General features: G+C 40.2%; 1 protein-coding gene and 2 long non-coding RNA genes across 4 annotated transcripts; 1 reads left to right on the top strand and 2 right to left on the bottom strand.

The window, feature by feature from the left end:
* Positions 1-1,629: 1,629 nt before the first annotated feature.
* LOC147756005 (uncharacterized) lies at positions 1,630-6,815 on the bottom strand. The gene is made up of 3 exons (XR_015325701.1): positions 6,684-6,815; positions 3,481-3,653; positions 1,630-2,033 (listed from the first exon to the last, which is right to left on the bottom strand). It is a non-coding gene; the product is annotated as an uncharacterized LOC147756005 (long non-coding RNA).
* A 79-nt stretch (positions 6,816-6,894) lies between these two features.
* LOC111249481 (uncharacterized) lies at positions 6,895-12,852 on the top strand. 2 transcript variants are annotated; one of them, XM_086986032.1, is made up of 2 exons: positions 6,895-9,734; positions 11,876-12,852. In XM_086986032.1, exon 1 carries the CDS (start codon positions 7,136-7,138, stop codon positions 8,060-8,062), a length of 927 nt encoding a protein of 308 aa, XP_086842158.1. In that variant the 5' UTR covers positions 6,895-7,135; the 3' UTR covers positions 8,063-9,734; positions 11,876-12,852. The 2 variants fall into 2 exon arrangements, with proteins under 2 accessions (XP_086842158.1, XP_022659129.1); XM_022803394.2 differs by having other exon boundaries at positions 6,895-8,233.
* A 3,250-nt stretch (positions 12,853-16,102) lies between these two features.
* Positions 16,103-18,020, bottom strand: LOC147756006 (uncharacterized). The gene is made up of 2 exons (XR_015325700.1): positions 17,858-18,020; positions 16,103-17,714 (listed from the first exon to the last, which is right to left on the bottom strand). It is a non-coding gene; the product is annotated as an uncharacterized LOC147756006 (long non-coding RNA).
* Between the last annotated feature and the right edge of the window lie 2,949 nt (positions 18,021-20,969).

Below are 20,969 nucleotides of genomic sequence, written 5' to 3' on the forward strand. Positions count from 1 at the left end.
CTTTAAAGTCGTATATGAATAGTGGATACAACCGACGGAAGCCAAGGTCAATAGGCATCGTCAACCTACGAAGGCAATTTTCTGTTTCGGATAATTTTGAAAAACGTTGCGTTTAAATAGGTATAGACGGCAGATAGATAACGGGGTGAATGGTAGACAAAACCAGAAATCGGATTCAATGACAGACTAACTGTAGGGGAAAGTTTGCTGCTCTGTCGGCAGCATCGTGCGACCGGACGACACAAGCGGCCGATTTCAGACGCTTTCTATTAAAAATCAACAAAGTTTTACCGCGCAGTAACGTTTGACGCGGTAGGTTAGTAGTAGGCACGACATCTCAAAACACGGGTAGATCATTTTCATACTGATTACTATCCGTCGGCTATTACCTCCACGTGTTTCGCCTTCTTGCTTAGTTTCTCTTGTTGGTTATATATGATCCGTATAATAGCCTTTTAAGGTTGGAAAGCTTTGGAAGTAACGTATGGTCTAACCAATCTGAAGCGTATAACGACTTCCTGATCGTTTTCAACACCCAAACACCATTTGCTAGCCGGTACCTGCTTATGGCTTCATGCCCCAGCTCAGGTGGCCTGCTACTCTTATATGATTCAGGTAGCATGCGATTGCTGTTGTCAGTTGAAAGCTTTTCGGACCTCCGAAGGAGTGGGTATGTGGGGGGGGGGGGGGTAAATGACTAAGCATTGGGATTTTCGGATTCAGTCGCAATGAAGACATCTATTCAAAGAGAGAAGCGGGAATTCGTGAGCTAAGGCACACGCCTCTTGACAACGAACCTACTTCAGGTCCGGACGAGGTTAAAAGGAAAATAATTTTGTTACTTCTGCGATTCCTGATCTGATCCTTCATGGCTATCCTTGTATTCCTTACAAAAAGCTGGGCGTGCACATAAGATTCAACTTTGTGGCCCGTATATATATAGAGAACTGCTCAATGTAGATAGGTGTGTGTGGATACCCCGAAAAAGAAAGCGTTACATTCTATTTTTGTAGAGTACATGCAAGTTGAAATAACCTTAAAATCATTGATTCACACCTGTTTTTAGGTAGTTGTACGTAAGGGACAGTCATAGTCATGAAACATTATATTGGAATAAAATTATCATGATTCGTTATATGCCTTTATAAGCGCACTAGTATATCAAGAGAGGGCCCTTTGTGATGTAGGGTGCAGAGGTTTCCTGTACCATTAGCAGCTATTCTGTTTCCGGACAACGGGCTGATATAATGTGGCATACTAAAATCAGCTACTTAGTATCAAGTACTTACAGTATCAAAATTGTTATATAGAAAAATACGTATATGTATGGTTCACATAGAGGTATCGTTGGTAGCATAAACTTTTAAAGAAAAAAAACTATATATTTTTCTAAATGTTAGCTACTTTTGCTATTGCATGCATTCATAGATTTAATACAACTTACTGCTTGCAATAGAAACATTGGCAATTCAGATGTATACAAATGCAGTGAGCATGAAGGTTAACTAAAGCATTAGGTTAAAAAATGTTATATTTACGAAACTAGATAGGCAATAAAAGTCACAGTAGCGAAACAGGTCAAGCCCGCCTCTAATCGAAGTACACTATGAATCAAATCCACTGCAAACAACAAATCCAAAAGTTGATGATTTATTACATAATTAATTCACCATCCCTTATATTACCGATTAGTTCAGGGTATTTAGCAGATCGCCTTCCGTATTCCGGGTCCGTGGCCGTATTCAAGACCGTAAGCGGGGGCAGCAACAGCAATTCCATGTCGATGCCCGTAAGCCCGTATGCAACAGCGGCCTTAGCAACAACGGGAGCGGCGACGCTTGGCCGCGGTAGAATAGGACGAAGCGACGACGGTAGCAACAGAATCCAATCCGTAGGCGGGGACAGTGGCAGTCGCGCTATACGTATTCGAGACCGTAACTAGCGTAGCGTCGTCGGCGCGGGCAGCAAAACCGTATCGAAGCTAGCCGGCGTGGGCTTCGGCCACGATAGGTGAGTTCGACGACGGCGAGTTTCTGCAAAAACGAAATTGGAAAAAAAGAGCTTGGGTCAATGCTGGTTTAAGAATAGAAATGGGTCATATTGGGGGCCACAGAGAACAGACCTTGTATCAGATATTCGAGACTACTGTTTTGTTTCTCAGGGACGTTTTCTTTTTGAGAAAATCACACTCGCTTAGAGTACAGGTTATAATAATGATAATAATAGATGATCTGTACCGCGATGCTTAGAACGAGCACGTTTGTGTTATCCTTTCCCTCGGTGATTAGTTGGCACTGTTTTAATAAATGATTAATTCAAGTGCTTTGAAACGTAGTGCAAGGACCATGGTCTTCTTTCTATCGGCATCGTATCCGATTTACTGTTCTAGTCGGTGGGTCAGTTGACAAGCTGAAAGAACAGTCAGTTTAGCCTAGTTGATTTAGGCGGGTCCGCTTATGATTAAAAGATCGCCCAGGCCAGAAGATTTATCTCAATGCTGTTGTCACCGCAGCTGAAGCTGTGTGCCGCCTTCAGCGATACCAGCTGTTGCCCTATGGCTAAAACAAGATGATGAATCAAGGTTGTACACAGATGCAACTACAACAGCATACGATAACGACAACAGGGCTAGCGATAGCAACAATTATAGGTCCATCCCTAAGCCGATCTTTTCTGCTTCGAGCTAGCTCATAGTACACAAGCGAAGAATCTTATATCTTCGTGATGAATTAAGTATCTATCATCGTCTATTGCCATCATTAAGGGAAACTGTAATACATGAATAGGTAGAATAAAATATGAATTTAACCAAATATGATGAATTCGTTTTTGGACGCGGGGCAGCAGAAGCATAAAGGCAGAAGATACTGCACGTTGAATAGCCGTACGTTAAGATGACCTGACCTGCTAAACTCGTTAGGAACGATTAACTGATGTTGTTTTAAATCGCACACGATTTTACACTGAAACGGGTTTACAGGTGACTTGTTATTGATCTTCGGTAACTTATTTTAAAGATTGGGCCTGATGAATATATTTGGTTACTAATATCTTGTTGTCCCAGACTTTTTTTTCAATGAGCTCAGTTTCTCGAATAATAGTACTTCAGTCAGGACTAGATAAACGAAGGCTGCAAGAAAGGCGCGATGATAATTTGTGTTACATCAATAGACTTCGCTGATTTAGCATCGGTGATAATCTCCGAGTGAAACATGAGTGAGGCTTTAGTTTTGTTAGATATATATACTTTCAGCCATAAGTTTATAGGTAAAGAACGTTTACGGAGTTTAGGCACCGTGTCTAGTATTTAGCTAGTCAACTGAACAATCTCTTGCGAGCATACGGCCATACCACCTACATATGTTCACTGTCATCTCTGTACACCCTAATTTCGATAGCTGTATGAGGTGTCGCTTAGAAGGAAGCTTGGTCAGGTTCTTAACGCTAGTCTATTGCATGAAAACGATGGCCTTAATTTACCTTAGTAGGTCCTTGCAGTGTGGACCCGGACATACAAGGCTTCCCGCGTGTAATGTGTCACATCGGTATACTTATCGCTGCGACTCACTAACTATTGCCTAAACTTGTTCTCGTCTACGAAGACTGCACGATCCACGGTGAGCTTGTTCCTGTACACTTGAACTGGATTGTCGCTGAAAAACCGCAGGCCGTAAAAAGAAACGAATATTTTTCGAGGGGTAAGCTGCTCGAAGAAAATATGTCATATCAGTGGGTGTTAGCTGCGCTTGTTTACTTGTTTCTCTGAGTAATAGAAGATGAGCCCTCCCTGCTGTTAGTCTTCGAACTTAACTGGGTTTTTAAAATAAATGATCCCTTTAAAATTATAGGTAGCTATCCAGTTTCGTAGAGCTTTATGCTGCTTAGCCTATTAGCTAACCTCAAACGAAATCGATTGCTGTTTCAGAAGATTAACCTTGCCCATCAAAGTAATTTTCCTGGCTATAAAAAGTTAAAAAGAAGATTAATTACATAAGATGGAATATGTTCCATTTTCATCAGTTCCGTCCAGAGTATATTTGCGTTACGTTTCTGATTTCCCTAAATTTAACTAACCGCTCTGGGGCATGCGAGCATACAGACAGTATCAAATAGGTAGCGAAATTGTTTCGAGTGCCATAAAAATTATTTTTTTTTGGCATGTTTCAAGAACAACAGATACGAATCATATTAGAAAGAAAAAAACAACTATATACGAAAAATATTTATTTAGCGCATAATAAAAACAATCATTAAAAAAGTTCAGCGGAAGTCCGTTCATATTTGCCAGATCAATCGAACCGAGTTCATATTTGCGTATGACAGATCTGACGTTTAACTACGGTTTACCCATGCAGTGATTTAAAAGAACTGCTCTGATCATAACTGCCTCACACAAGTTCAACTTCGCTTGGATAGCTCATAGTTCACAGAAGTTTAGTTTCCTTAATTCAACGTCCAGAAAAGCAGTCGATTATAAAACTTACAACCGGCATACAATTTGCTAACTCTTCATGCATACGGCATAAAAGTCTTGAAAAACTTCAGCAACATCCTTGAGTGAAGCTGATGCTCAGCATATTGCAGGCAAGGTCTCTATCATCGGCACATTTAGTAGATGGTAACAACATTCAACGACAATCTTGAACATCGAATTGGGGTAGTTGCAACAATGATCTATATGGTCTCGAATGATTTGCTTGTTCTTCCCTTATGAATAGAAAATGGCGCCTAAGTAAATACGGCTGTTCTCGCTTATTTGTACGTCTGTGTCAATGGTAATTCAGCGTTAGTTAGAGGTGTCGAGTATGTATTATTCAGCTTGGCTGTCGTTGACGTATTTCGTTGAAGTAAATGTTCGAGCCTTTTCCAATCGGACATTTAGCAAAAATCGATTTTATATGAAGATGGCGTAACTGTAACCTTGCCGCTTACGACTATTGCGAATTAAATGCGACAGTACATATGAAAAAAAGAAGGCCAACTCTCGTTCTAATGTAGGACGCAGAGCAGGCTGCAGTCCTCTCCAAAATATGGCACGCATCGACCGATCACGATTCCTCTTATATGTGAAAAGCACCGCATAATTGTTTGTCTAAACAATTCGACAAACTTACTCGCGATTAAAGCAAGCCTATCAAACCTGAATGGAAATAACTTCATAAGATAAACTAGTTAAGTTGAATTTAAAAGAATTGGTCTCCCTCTTTATCTGCATTGCTGCCGTTCACTTATTAAATATTGCTTCAATTCATTTACGTAAGTGTAAAGCGCAAAATCTATGACTATACTTTGCGGCCAACTCAGAATTCAAACAACAATGATTACTCATTAACCTACGAGTACTGGCATTGGTGTCCGAGCTCTCTATGTACATTATCTCTACTCGAGATTTTCACAGGCGACAACAATTCGTTCCTACAAATGGAAAATGCTGGTAGGCACAAACGCCGAGACTTCAGCGTTGTCCGTTCCAGAAATATATTAAGAAACATGCAGGATTACCGCACGCTTGAAGCGACGCGTACGGTTGATTTTGGCCTAGTATAAGTGGCCAATTCTACAGCCCGTGAGGGAGTGGCGTAGTGCGCTTTACTCATCAGCGTGACCTTTAAGCAGCTAGACACTATAGGTATCTGACACGAAGAGACCCGGCGTTCTGACCGGCTTCAGGTTCATTTGCTAAGTAACAGGCGACTAGGTGAGCTAGAATGAAGCCGTGTTCCGTTCTAACGTTATTCTCGTTAGGGGTTTTCATATAATTTGCGAAATATGAAGTTATTTGGTAAAGAAATCCACCTTTCCACCCATAAGCGTATTTCGAGGAGGTATTAGCATTTAGCTTATAAAGCAACAGAATTTTTAATCTAGAAATTTCTAGTTTACCGTTAGTTTGATTTATGAGAACGTCAGCGCAGTCTATTTTTGCATAATTTATTTGAAATCGATATTTCGTACCACCCCACCACGAAAATAATAACACTACAGCTACATCTTTCCTTGCTTTTGTTTCAGTGCATCTAATGGACTCTAGATTTTCTGCGTCGAATCCCGTAATCTTTGCCAATGTTAAAAGTTAGGTCTTAATCCGTCAGATCCCACAAGTTAGCCAAACAAAGCCTATTATATTTCGGCGTACATTTTTAATCAACGTATTTTGTTTATAATAGCAATCATTGTACGGTGTGCGTTTTATGAGAAACATTGAAGGGCACCTTCACTACACCAGTAACTCTTATATCTAAGCAGGTTTTAGATATAAATCTAATTCGGGTTCCACCAAGTGTGTCACATCAATAACAGGTGAAATGCAAGGTAAAGCCTGTCATGAGGTCTAGAATCCTTGTAATGGGAAAACTCGTCGACAGTCTATGCTCAGCATGCCTTGGTGAACGGCATACGTTCGTACATCTAGCGTACCAGAAAATTATTAAGCCATCGATGGCAGAACTTCTTTCCAGTCATTGTCGTTGCGTGGCCATGCGAGTTTTCTGTCAAACGTAAAATTTGCCCAAGTAGATACAGTAGCAGTCGTCAAAACAACGATGGCTAATAAACGCATCAAAGAAAGACGGAAACACGTATTACGTGTATTATCGACAGGTTATTTCGGCACGATGTAGTATGTTCAGGTTTGCTTGAACTTAGAGAAATCGGATAAATTTTTTTTTATTTCATCATAGTACCTTATTAAGCAGACATCGCATTGGAAGGCACTACTGAAGTCTCTCACGCAGCGACACTTCGATAAACGTGCAAAACTGTCCCGCATGATCTCGTCATTGCACTAAGCCAACATCTGTGATGGTGCATAGCATGTCATTTGTACGATTGACGTCATTTAGAGACCGGTGTATACATTGAGTATTTACTTGACGACACACAGCAACGACCAACAGGCTCAACTACATTGGCCATTAGGCAACAGTAAAACATTACACAGGCTCACTCGTACGCTTGATTTTTCTAAGGGCCAAAAGAGTACAAGCAGTTCGAAAGTCTCCTCTAACGCCGCTCCCGTTTGTTTCTGACGATACGATTGTGTCGACCCGAAAAGTACGACCAATCAATTAGTATTTACTTTGTTACCCATTTACACGAATTGCGAGTTTCGGTCTTGTACAGCACAGAGGAAATCATGAGCATCTTTAGCTCTAGCTCGCTACGGTCATTTGAGGACTTCAAAGAACGTATTGGCGCTCAGTTTCGTCAAACTCTGAAAAACAGTTCTTCCAAGGATGTTAGTGCGCCACCTAGCCCGCCGGCCTATGAATCTCGAAGGCCAAGTGTTGTATCGAAATCGAAGTCTGCAGAGCGTGTCTGCGTAACCGACCCTGCTTTTGTGTTACTAGACGTAATGTTAGCGGAACTCGCCAAACGTCAATCGGCTAGGACGTTAGAGGATATCGGCTTGAGGGCAGGTCGATGCATAGTTGATCTCTTACCAATAGGTCTACAGCTGGCCCCTAATAATCAGGAGTTAGCTAAATTCATTCAGAGAACCTTTTGGAAAGCCGTTTTCGGAAAGCAAGCCGAGCATCTCAAGCGTGCTAAACGAAGTGACCAAACGTATGATAGTTTCTGCATTGACGATTCGGAGTTCCGTTGGGGAAGCAAGCTAGTTCGGGCGGCGGGCGCTGTCAAAGGTGATGTTGGTCTCTGTTCTCGATATTGCTGCGGGCTTATCCGTGGAGCATTACAAGCAGTGAGCTTCGACCCTGCTCACAGTGAAGAGAACGCGATAGCCGTACAGTGTGAAATTTCCATTAAAGGATATACTCGTTTCTGGATATCACTCCAGATTACGGAATCAACTATACCGTGCTTGAACGAAGGCTATGGCGGGATGAGCATCGAAAAACAGATGGCTGCTGATATCGGTCGATTGTTTAGAGTAGAACTCATTCGTCAAAGTTCAATAGCTGATAACAGCGACACTGGTAATAACAGCAGCAACGTGACTGAATCGTCGCCGCACCGCGATAAAAACCTGAATGATACCGCCAAAAATTGCTCTGACGCTAAACTCGATTCTACTCGCAATTTAAATGGCGGTCTTTTTTGAAAAAAGGATGGTCATGTGGCGAAGACGGAAACATGATTTTGTCCCTATAATGATTTAGTTGGCGTCGACGTACGGACTATTGTCGCCTATTGTTCTATTGGGCCCTACGCTAGCCAAGATACAAACCCACACACTGGAACATATAAGCGTGAACTTATAATAGCTCTGTAGGTAAGTGTATAATGGGTACTCTTTCTTTGCCTGGGGTTGGTCCACTTTTGCGACTATTAACAACAAACGATAACATTGAACGTCACGGAAGAGGCAATTCCGACCGGGCCGTTGTTATTTAGCATACATTTTCTAATTATGGCGTACATAAAAATGTCGTTCAGACTTCATAGGTACGTGATATGTACATTGATAAAAACTCGTCTTGACGACGTTTCTTAGATAACTTCATTATCGTGGAAACTAGGCATAATGTTCTGCTGGAAACAAAAATCTTTTAATCCCCTTTGACGTCGTCCAGCTTCTTCACTGTTGAACGGAATCACTGTTGCAAGGTTCTAACATTACAGACATGTGCAGTGATTCACGTTTTGCGCAATTTTATCGAACGTAATTTATGGACATTTAACTAAGCATTGACTGAGTCTTCAGTCGGTAACGATGCGATGGCTGTTGATAATAAAATTAAAAACGTTTACAAGTAGTCGTCTTCGTTCTTCCTTCTGAATTTTGATTAGAGTATTGCACGGCAGCCCTCTACTGCCACGTCACTCTTGATTCGACCACAGGGCTATTGGCGTGTTTAGTGTGGCCTTGCGTGAGGTTATGTCTATTGATAGACATTTGTATTTTAATGAAATGACATTTGTTTAGTTGAACTTGACATCCACGAGGTAATCCTTTTCGGTAGTCCCTTAGGCTCTGCATTGATGAATCAGGAACCTACCCATCGATTTCGGCTACCTATAGGTCCAACGAGTTCCATTTTGTTACGTCCCTCCTCATGTCCATAATATGTGGTACGTTTAGATTACAAAACGGCTCGCCGGCTACCGGACAGGTGCATATCGATGACCATAAGCGACAACAGGGGCGGTATATGCTTTAACGACAGATGCAGCGTGGGCTCTCTTAATTAACGGGGGCGGCGTAAGCAACGAGGGCAACATGAGCAACTGTGGCAACCGGGACGGCAAATGTTGCAGCGATATCCGATCTGTATCTATAACCGCCAGCGATAGCCGGGGCGGAGGTGAGGACCGGAGCTTTATAATAAATGCCATAAGCGGCGGGGGTAGCGTTAGTTGCGCCGCAGCCGGAGGCGATCAGAACGGAAACCGCGTGAGCGACTATAGCGACGGAGGCAACAACAGCGGGGGCAGTTGCCACATGCTTCGTCATGGTGGAGTATGACGACAGAAGCAGCAATAGCAGCGATGCGTAAAGGGTCATCGATAGTAGTAGGCGACTATAAACGGGGGCGCCCAGACCGTAGCCAGCAACGGCCCCACTTCGCGCCCTGGCCAAGCTAGTAGTAATGACAAAGGCGACCATACGAAATTCGCGAGCCAATAAGAACGCAAACTATTGATGCCGTACGTTTAGTCACCATTATCTTTCTTACAAATAATCGTGAAGGCATGCTGCAATTTCCCGAACACTGCTCACTAGTGCGTTTGTGTGTGCGCTTAGTAGGAGAACGACGAAGTAACAAGGGGAGGTAAGGTTCTCGTTTTTTCGGAGCAAGACCTTCTCTGCTGCTTCAGCTACTAAGGAGAGATGTGGCCTATTCAAGCACTAACAAATCGCAGCCGAAGATCTAGCGGATCTATTCCTTTTTTCGCGCTTATACATAGCTGCAACAGTACACATGCGACAAACATGTCGAAAACTCCTTGTGGGGTCAGAACGTGAACTGTGCTTTTCCAGTTGACACGGAGTGCTTTTATAAGACGATGGTAGCTCTGACGATTTTTCGGCCTCTCCCGTCAAACCCGGCGCTCAGTTGTGCGAGGACAGCAATGATCTGAATTATCGATGCGTCAGTAAATCTACAAAATACAAACATAAAAAAATCTAGTCAAATTACGACCGAGATTCGACTTATCAATAAGCTAGCTTCCGTTTATGGCATTAAGCTTTTGCTATATCTCGTATCGCATTCCGTCCTGTCGTACTTTACGGGGGTAATCAACGCCAAAATTAGTTATCTCGAACACCAAAAGCTGCACTTTGCCTTGGGCATAGTTTCTTTGAAGAGGTTAGTCTGTCATATATATTTATATATAAGATGGTTTCTCTTTTTCGATCATGTTCCTTCGTTACATATGGCGTAAGATCGTATTTGACGGATCATATGTAGCTATTTATCTGCCGAAAAATTATGCCTCTGCGAAATCCTGACCGAAATCATAAGCGAGCTTAAATTTCTACCCGGTTTTTTTTAAAGCTGAATCAGATTTCAGAGTTGACGCTATTGTCGCACCGATGACCCAGACGTTTGAAGCTATGTTCATACTTGCTATATTATGTATGAAGTCGACGTATTTCTATTTATTTGTAGTATCTTTATTACAAGACAAAATTAAACAGCTGTGTGCTGCACAATGCTGTCAATCTAGTGAATGTCTCCATAGAATGAGTGCATAGTCCAATACGTTCTGCAAGATCGACAAATGCCTATTGACATTTATTAAAAAAATTGCAGTCTGTAGATGGATCTGGATCAAAAGCTGTCCATAGGATTTGTCTTACGATGATTTACATTTTTATTATACATTATGTAGTATTAATACTAACTAATAACATTTTTGAAATTAGATTCAATAGTGCTTAATAAAATAATATAATAATAATGCTCTAATAAAATCCGTGTCGATCACAGTTGGTTCCGTGCTTCAGGATAAGCACACCAGGTCCAGCAAGAATTTCAATGCTTTTACAGAAAAAGTTGTATCTGAGCTCGAGCTCTTTTCGAAAAAAAGTTGATAGACATCTTGCCTCAAGCCTCGTTGTTCCTGCAGTATCTAGCCAAGTTTTTTGACATCTCACATTGACGTGAGCAGTTTTTTGTTTTTCTTTTTTAGTTTTCAAGCCAGAAATTCACATTTTCTATTATGATTCGTATTGCACAAATTATAAGTTTTTGGAGGACTTTGAACGCCTTACCTTTGTAGCTCCGGATATATATATATATATATATATATATAAGTATTATAGATATATACATATATTCGAATATCTTCAAAACAGAATTAGCGGTCCTTCAGGTCACCGTATTGATGTACAGGGTGGAATTTATCAAATACGGGTATTCATGATCCACACAACCAGCGCCTTCACGTGTATTTCACCTTTACAAATTCTTCATCTATATACAAATTACAAACATCGACAGTCTTTCTTCCTTGACTAAATCGCTTTGCCGTAGCCAAGTCCGTCTGGCTAGCTGTGATCGTACACGTTTTTGTAAATAGCAACAGCCCTAGATAAACCCAATGGTATCCATAAGTAAGTCAAAGGTGGCGTAAGCAACTTTAGCGACAAACGTATAGGCGCCGTGCGCGGTGATCGTCGAAGAAATAAGCAGAGCATGCACGAGCTTATTCAGGACTTTAGCCGCGCCATTTTCAGTGGCGTGGCCGTATCTGAGGCCATAAACGGAAGCAACAATAGTTTCGGCATTGGCAGCCACTTCGAAAGCACATAATAACAGGGCAGTTCTGAAAAGTATCAGTGAAGCACGATATTAATGATAACTTTGAATTGTATTTGCACAAAGTAAAGTGTCGTTAGTATTCAACGTATTGATTTACGTACAGCCAATGCGATAGATGTCACCTTATAACTTGTCCTGTGCAGGTACCAAATCGATGTCCTCCAGACGGATATTACCTATCATACATTTTTTCTGAGGAGCCTTCCACCCTCGTAACTGATGTGCCCCTTCAACAAGCAGAGATGAACGGATGCTTATCGAAATACGGAAAGTTGCCATGTGAGTGCGATACACAAACGCCAGAAGCACAACCATCATGATGAATCACCGGAAATGGATCGGTTTCCGAACCGCAACGCATAAAAAACAACACTGGCCGTTGGCGATAGCTAAACAGAGGCGTCTGACGCTAAATGTCCTATGTTGATGACGAATCATAATTTTGAATTTCGTTTATATCGCGTCAGGCTGAGTGCAGAGTCGGCCTTGAGAAATTTTACAAGAGGCTTTCCCTATATTGAAATTTGTGTGTGTATGATGTACTTGATATATGTAATACCTGGTTTAACAACGTCGTATGTACGTTTTCATTCGGCGTTCAGCCTTTTCGTCCAGCATGACGTGTATAATTCCATATCTAGTGATTAGCTTGCTTTAAAACGCCTTTAAAAATATATAATCATTCTGTGATGAAATCTATAGAAATCTAGAGTCTGGCGTCCTCGAAAGCTTTTCTCCGTCTTTACCTAATTTTCCTATTTTTAGAAAGCGAATCATTTTTTTCGCATAAATTAGTGCTGTTGTACACCAAAATACACCTGCTGGTCGTTTTACCATAAGCAATTAACTTGAATACATTTCAAAAATCACACTATCAGTCTAAATACGGTCACCATATGACATCGTGTGCGCTGATTAAATAATAGAAAAGCACACAAACTCCAACCTTTTCAAGAACCAGGTAAACAGCAAATACGTTACTAATGTACTTCAATAGACCCTTTGTGATGCCCAAAAAAAATATCACACAAAATGTATTATTTTATTGTAATGATACAGAAAAAAATTGTTTTATTTAAATAAAAGCCGATTTATGCTAGTCACAACATCTCATTGGAAAGCCTCGAATATCGTTTCTTCGATAAACGAACAATTATTTATCGTTATCATATATCGGCCCTCGGCGTAACAATGTATTTTTGATTTTTTTTTTTAAATTTTTTTCATTTTTATCTGCTACAATTGTAATACATTTTAAAGCTACGTAGAATTTCTGTGAGCGTGAGTACCTTTTGAAAAAGGTATGGCCCAAAACGCTATCTCTCACCGATACCGCTAAACTGTTGTGTAGTCTTATGACGCTCATACCTCGTTTGATTAGGATCTGAACAGCGTTGTAAACATTTTTACTCTGACAGCGGCGCGTTGTCTGTTGTTTTCAGTTTTCACGTATTTTTTTCTTTTCTTTTCGATGACACTATGCATTTGATAGTTGCTCTGATTTCAAGAAATAGTGCTTACAGGAAGTTTTCAAAATATGATATAGTTTTAAAAATCTGGCACAATGCTAAAGATGGCCGAAAAAAACAACCGCTTGGCCGGTAGCAGAAAAAAAATCAAGAATTATGTATAGGACAAAGAGTAATAGCGTTTTTTTTTTTTTTTTTTTTTTGCAGAAATATTTTACATAGCATTTCACTCGAATTCTATTATTATTATTATTAATCTATTCAATGCGTATTTGCCGTTATTTTTTTCCATTTCTTAACAGATTTATTTATCGACTTACTATGTTCCATGTCTTGTGTTGAACAGACCCAGTTGTCAAGTCCCTTTACATTGTCAATGTATTGCCAGTGATCACAGAAGAAGGTGATCATCTATCGGCGAAAACCACAAACATACAGTGGGTGCAGAAAAACCTTCTAATCAAGCTCTTGCAGGGTAGCTTTAACGTGGCCGATTTAATGCCCCTATGTTTCTACTACTGACGTGAAAAATGATAGCTTCATTGCCCTTTTTCTTGGATAGCTTCGTCATCGCACTGCCATTGGGCCACATGGGTTTTTTTTCAGGTAGTCCTCAGCTTATAGAACCTTTCTAGTTTAGCTAAACGCAAATCACCTTTGTCCTTTTTAGACAGAGACCTAATTTACCTCTCCGAACTTACTTACATCGATGTACAAAGATATAATGGTCGCTATCTAAAGTTCGTTAAAGTTCTATTTACTGATCTTTTACCAGATAATAGTTTAAATTGCCGCTAGACTTCAGCTGACTGCTTGATTTTGATGATGTTTTGTATATTTTTCTCCGAGGTAGATTTTTGATGATTTCGAGCATAAGCTTAACCATTTGCCAGTAATAGATTAGATAGAACAATTAATAGATATTCGTTAAATCTTTATAATAGAACTTACTTATACATAGAACTCTATGAAATATTTACGAAACCGTATCTCCCATTTTTTTTTTTAACGAAAAAGTAAATTGCATTGCGAAAGCGAGATGGGACAGTGTATCGGATTAACGAGACATTTTCACAGGGGAACGAACGGGGTGGGCTGACCTATTGAAAAGGCAACAGAACGATAGTGCCTGAGTTAGAGTCCTGATTAGATAATTTTCCAGTCGTTGATCGATCGAAAAGAAATCTCAAGGCGTGATAATTATGGCAGAAAAGTACGCTAGCTGGCGCAGATAACGAAATCAATATCTTGTAGTTCCGTAGGGAAAAAAGTGTGACCATCGTGACGTGATTAATATAGAGGATTGATTTAAATGACCTTACAAATTGAATCAGATGCAGTCAATCCCTCGGTAATCGGGAGACTGCATTAGGCAAACGAGTCACCGAGACAAAGCGGTCGAAGGATTCTCAGAAAATAGAATTGTTCTAATCAGATAGATGCAAGAGGATATATATATATATATATTAGGTGTAATATAAATCGGATTTATCAATGTTGCGCGTGCTTATCAACGCGCTGATTAGATAGCTGCAGAAAGGCAATAGGATTGCTTTAACGTATGTACGAGACAACTGCAGACATGTCAACAGGTGACTATTGATGTCTACGCCAACCATGGTTCATGGTACCCTGCTTGCGATGTCAACAAATCAAATGAATTAAATCACCAACAAGGGATAGCATGCCATTTTGTCTGGTATATTGCAATCATTCGAATAACTAGAAAGTAGTCCAAAAGAATATTGCTCCTATAATAAGATATTGTTAATTTAAATAAATTTTGTACAAATACGAGGTATATTTTTTGGTTCAACTCGACCTGTGCTTAGTAATGGCCGTATGTATGACCGTAAGCAGCAACGAGGCTGGCTATAGCAATTCCGTCATGTCTGTTGACGAGGACCTTAACAACAGCCGCACGAGCACAAGCCACGTGCATGAAGCGTGGCCACATCTCGTTCCGTCAATCGATGCAGCTACACCGGCATGGCCGTATACGACCCTGTAGGCAAAGCAACAGTTTTCGTGCCACCGCGTTAAGGAGCAGCGATAATTTCAGCGCAGGCTCCAGCCGCGGCGCGAGGGCAATGAAAACCAACATTGAGTAGTAAAATTTACTTTTCGTCTCAACGTGATCATTCTAAGTAGCTCTTACATTGAACACGTTGACCTAAATGAACGTCGTCCGTGGGGCGTTGAGCACCCCATCTTCCAGGGATAAGAAACGCCCAAATCAGTGCGATTAGACAATGTGTAGGGTGTCGGAAATATTGAATACCTCGATTTCAGTCGAGCGGCACTGAATCTGTAGCTGGGGTGTTCTGGAAATATGATTGATCCTGCTATTTGTCGGCCCATTTGGTTAGTTGTTTCCATATTAATTAGACCATTATAACATAGCTGTCACATTTGGGAATGAGCTTTGCTTACACAAAAACAAAATTAGCAGAAATTATAGTATCTGAGGGGTATGAAGGCATGAAATTTAAATTTGACTATAACGGTTACGGTATACAGTAATGAAAAATTGAGAAAACTTGCTACGGTCAAAAACGTAATGGATACTGAAAGAATAACATCGTTATGTCATACGAGTATAGAAAACTAAGTGAACTACTAAGATTTTCCACGTTTCAAAAGCACATAACAGAACAAAATGCTAGGAGACGCCCAGAATATATCTAATGAAGTTTGATGATCAGCACTTCGAGTCCAGTAGAACAGCTAGGCAAAGGTAACGACTCGGATGTGGCATCGTAAATCCTTTCTTTTCTAATAAAAGCACATACAAATCATCGCGGTTATTGCCTCTGGTGTTTAACAAATGGTTTAGTCACCCTTTATGTTAGATCGAGAAGATATCGATGTATCGCTTCGTATATAAAAGACAAAACTTCGTTAAAGTTTTAATGAATCACTAATCTTCTTTCAGGTTTTCAGTTAGTGTTAAATCCATATTGTCTTAAAAACCCGTATTTTTGGTGGCGTTGTCCCTGAATTTGAAAATTGTCAATCTTTATTTGCAAGTGTCAGGTTCGCGCTTGTACTTTCCCTGCACTTCCACATTTCTGCGTGACTTACTTTAGCAACAGGAGGGTTCTTCCAGTACAAACGTGTAATGTTGCTTTTAAGTTATGTCAATATAATGGAAGTTAGTTACCCTATTCAAACGTTTGAGCTACGACAAACAGGATCCATTCGGCTAGGCGTCCCAAGTGGATGCATAGAAATTACCCTAAGCGAAGAATGTTTGTGGTAACGTGTGAAGAGCCTTTGCACGATACTACGATCGATCAAGAATTACGTTCAACGTAAATTTGGTGCACGATTAATTGATATTAAGGAGCAGGAATTAAGGCCGTCGCATCTGTTCAGTATAACTTACTAACAAGATGTTTAGGTAAGCACGCGCACTGTGATCCGTTAACCCAATTCATCGATGAACTCTGGTTGTCCTAGATACTCACTTGGTTTGGTTGAAATACCATTTTAATGGCGCCGAAGTTATGTCCAAGCTCAAGTAACACCCTTCGATCTGATAGGGCGGCAAATATTTTCCAAGTCTACAAGTCGTTCTATTAGTATTGCTCTAATTTATTATAGACATCGTGTAAAGGAGACAGTAAGTTTGTAACCACAGTTTGTACAGCTACAAATTGGGAAGCGCTATGACAAGCATTTGTGGACGCAGACGAAAGAAGGGTCACAAATAAAGAGATTTTACTGGTCATTGAATCGATCATCAATTTAGGAACTATCGTTTGCTCGGTATTCAACAAATTTTAGATAGATTTTAGTACTTTGGATAGTATTTTTAAAAGAGTTTGGGTAACTCTTTACGTACAAGAGGTACCACTTCATTTGGGCCGCACGTGGAGCTTAGCCCCACCCACAAATTCTCAATACTCAATACCCAATATTATACTTCACTTTAAACCAAGCCGAGCACTGATATAACTACAAGTAATTAGTTTACTACATCCTGGAGATACGTATTCCACAACAGAGAAGTCGCAGCATATTTCCTGTTCTTCGGCTGTAAAAATCCTCAAGTTTCTGCCTTCGCGCACTCCAATTCTGCTGTACCCGTTCATAGAATATCCACTTGCGTTATCCTCTTGCACTCAATTAGTACGCCTCTGAATCAACGTTAATTCAGGTCTACAAGACCTGTAGAGCTTTATAAGCACACATTCAATTACGTAGATCACAGTTCCGCTATCAAGACGTGAACCGCTTAGAAACGCCGGTATCCATGGCGCTAGCCAGCAACAGGGACGACGATGGCAGCTCCGTGTTTTCCGCAGGAGGAAGCAACCAGGATAGAATTAGCAACGGGGGCGGCAGTGGTGGCTGGGGCATGATTCACATGCTTGGCCACGGTCAAGTATGTAGACATTACAGGAATCGTAGCGACATTAGCGTCGGGGGCAACGCCACCGCGTCCGAGATTATAGGCGGAGGCGGCAATATGTACTCCAACCACGGCAAGAGTAACAACAGCGAATTTCTGTATTAGTAATAATATCTTCACTAAATAATGATTGCGTTATGTATGATTTACTGTTTCTTATCTGCGAGCAATAGTGTATAACATTCGGAGTCTATGATTTACTAATGAAGCTTGAGAAAGTCAACAGAAAAGATACATACTGCAAACATCTTGATTGGATTGTCGATTGTAGCTGATGGTAGACAACTAATACTGAACTTTTCGGTATCCAGCGTCGAAGTTTTATAGAAGATCGTCGCTGGTGAGGATGGTACCTATCAATGAGGCTATTCTTCTGGTTAGCTATGCATGGCATAATATCATACGCGCTGGGTAGCCGAATCGAATCCAAAATGCTAGATTTCATCGCTATTTACAGAAAATGTATATACCCGATTCTATCTTCCTGCAAGAAAAGCTATTGATGACTGCCGCGTTTATTGATCAAAAAAAAAAAAAAAAAAAAAAAGAATTCATTTGTGCAGACGGCGCATTCTCGATCCGATAATCGTTTGCACGAACACGCCTATCTGTTAAGCTCATCATCTGCAAACCAGACTGAATAATATGGTCTCTTTCTGCATAAAAAATATAGTTTTCGTTATTCAGTAAGATAAAAGACAGAATTTGTAAACGTTGAAACCTATAGGTAACGTTAGCTAAATGATGAGTAATATATTGATTCACTCGTCGAACTACTGGCATGAGCAGAACAACCAGGGCTGTTTCTGTCACGGTTCAGTGGTAACATGATGATTTACTAGACTTAAAAACAAGTTAATTCGTTCAAAATAGACAACGAGCGTCAACGTACCTCGTTTTGCACTCGGGTCTAGTCTCCTGAAGCAATACGAGACGGCAGTGAAACTTATTAGCGTATAATTTATGGCAACCCATGGAGGTAGGGAAGTGAGTTGGGGGTAAGACAATTTCAGCTTCTCTACTGATAACAAACCTAGATTATAATCTTCACTCTTCTTATTGCACTTTTCGAGTATGTGATGTGAGCTTTTATTACTAAGTTCAGTTCAATGCAATTGTAGGTTATATGTTATGTCTACATACGATTACTCCGGTTGCGAAATGTAGTGACCAACTTAAGTCTACTTAGATATATACATTAAGCGCCACCCAGGTCCTGGTAGCAATGAGGACAATCAAAAAGTTACTGTGCCGTTGGGTTTCCCAGAGTCAGCACAAGCTGCATATTGATGTAGTCCTTTATTGGCTACTAATTGCGATGCTCATTGTACTTAATAAGTTAAGTTAATTAAAAATCTGCCGGGGGTTCAGCGCGCCTATGAGGTTTCATGGACTACTCTTTTTTAATGGGAATATAGGCGTCTATAGATCAAATCACGAGGTGGAACCACGATACCATGCAGATTGCAGAGGATTAATGCTAAATAGACATAGCACAGCAGTCAATATCTGATGAACACCTTCCTTTACCCTTATAACAAATAAAACAGAATGAAAATTTGTAAATTTATTAGATTACCCTACCTTTTTTTAATTTTTACACGCTTTTGCAAATAGCAATACAAAGTTTACAGTAAGAAAATATTACAGCGACAACGCGATAAATAGATGTACCTGCTGTAGCGGTATCGTTGTGAGAACAATTTGTGAATTGATGTGGACTAAACCTTATTTCAGATATGGTGTCAAGATAATAGGAAAGAGCTTCCCCATTTGACTTCAGAGTTATAACAAAAATTTCCGATTGGTCACTCAGAGTCTTATACAAGCTGAACTTATATGAGGCAAGTTGCTAGATTTAATCAGGCGAAGCTTGGAGATAGACAGTCCTTGTAAGCAATGTAGGGTCATCGTCTCAGGAATGACGCTTAAGGTATGTAAGCTAGTATCCGAAGCTGTGAGGCAATATAACATACATAAACATAAGATCCCGTGAAAATTTCGTGTGTTACCTCGTAAGCTAGAGTCTGGTTCGTTGTTGGAATTAACCAGACGAGTCACGCCACCAACGGAGAGCAGCCATGCACGACTATCCGCAATATCAAAAAAGAACTCTTAATCTGTCGATTTTTCTAGTGTCGAGACCCGGTAAGTTTTCCTGTTAAATTAGCGATCGAGATGAACGACTTCTGGAAGCTGACCAGGGTAAACTCGGGGCATCTAGCCATAACGTCCAGAACAGCTACAACGAATGGTATAAAGAAGTAGAAAGAAATGTATCAAAGCGGCCCTTATCTAGAGAACCTATAATGCTGAGGATTATATACGTAAAAAAAAGCAAGCACTTCTAAAAAATGTACATTGCTATGCTAGATTGCTATATTATGCTTTAGGTAGTTAGAATTATCCATTGGAACGGTGCGACTTTTGACGTTATTATACGTGGATAACTTTGAAATAGTATCGTTGTTCTTGGGTCTTTGAAGTGAACTTTGGGGCTTCATAGAACCAGTTGAAATTAACTTGTGACGAAACTTCGCGTTTAAGATATAACGAATTACAAAAGTAATCGATCGTCCAGGCTGTTTTAGATACTTTGAATACTTAAGTAGACAAAGATTTATTAAAAATGAAAACATTCTGATATAACATCTTTTGAATAAACAATCACTATATACTGAAAATCTACTATAAAACATTGAAATCGGTAAGGGTACTTGTTTGACGAAATTCAGAGGTAAAAGAGCTTTTACAATGTAAAAGAAGTGTCTGTTTAGGTGCAAATTTTAGTAATCCTTTAACAGGATGTGATGACCCCTAAACATTGAGCAAAAGTATTAGCCGCTCATTTGTCATCCAGAGTCATACGACTTTTTTCAAATAGTCGATTGGTTTATTTTTAGTATAAAAGTGCCTGAACTTCGGCCATTCTTTGGTTTCCTAAATTTGCTTATAATTCTGATACATGCTAACTGAGCTACGATAGTTCTTCACGAAACAGCATATGGCATGAAGCTCGTGCACTGCTAGTGATTTATGCTTTGTTAAGGTACTTGTTGAAATTTTTATAGCTGGCAACAATACAAACCTTTCATCCTGCACCGCCAAATTTCAAAGTAGCCGATTTTTTCACTGCAAACTTCCAAGATTGGCGTAATTTATCATAGCTGAATTGCTGTTTGAGTGACCAGCGGTCCTATAATTTTCATTACGGTAACGCTGAGTAGATAATTTGGTTGGTGACTATAAACAGATATTTTTACCGGCTCGATTTCTAGTTACAAAACTGTATTATATAGTAGTTGTCGATTGAAACATGCGCTTGCCCTTATAATAACCTACCGTCTGCTT

This window comes from Varroa destructor, unplaced genomic scaffold (genome assembly GCF_002443255.2).
Source record: "Varroa destructor unplaced genomic scaffold, Vdes_3.0 BEIS01000004.1, whole genome shotgun sequence".
NCBI lineage: Eukaryota > Metazoa > Arthropoda > Arachnida > Mesostigmata > Varroidae > Varroa > Varroa destructor.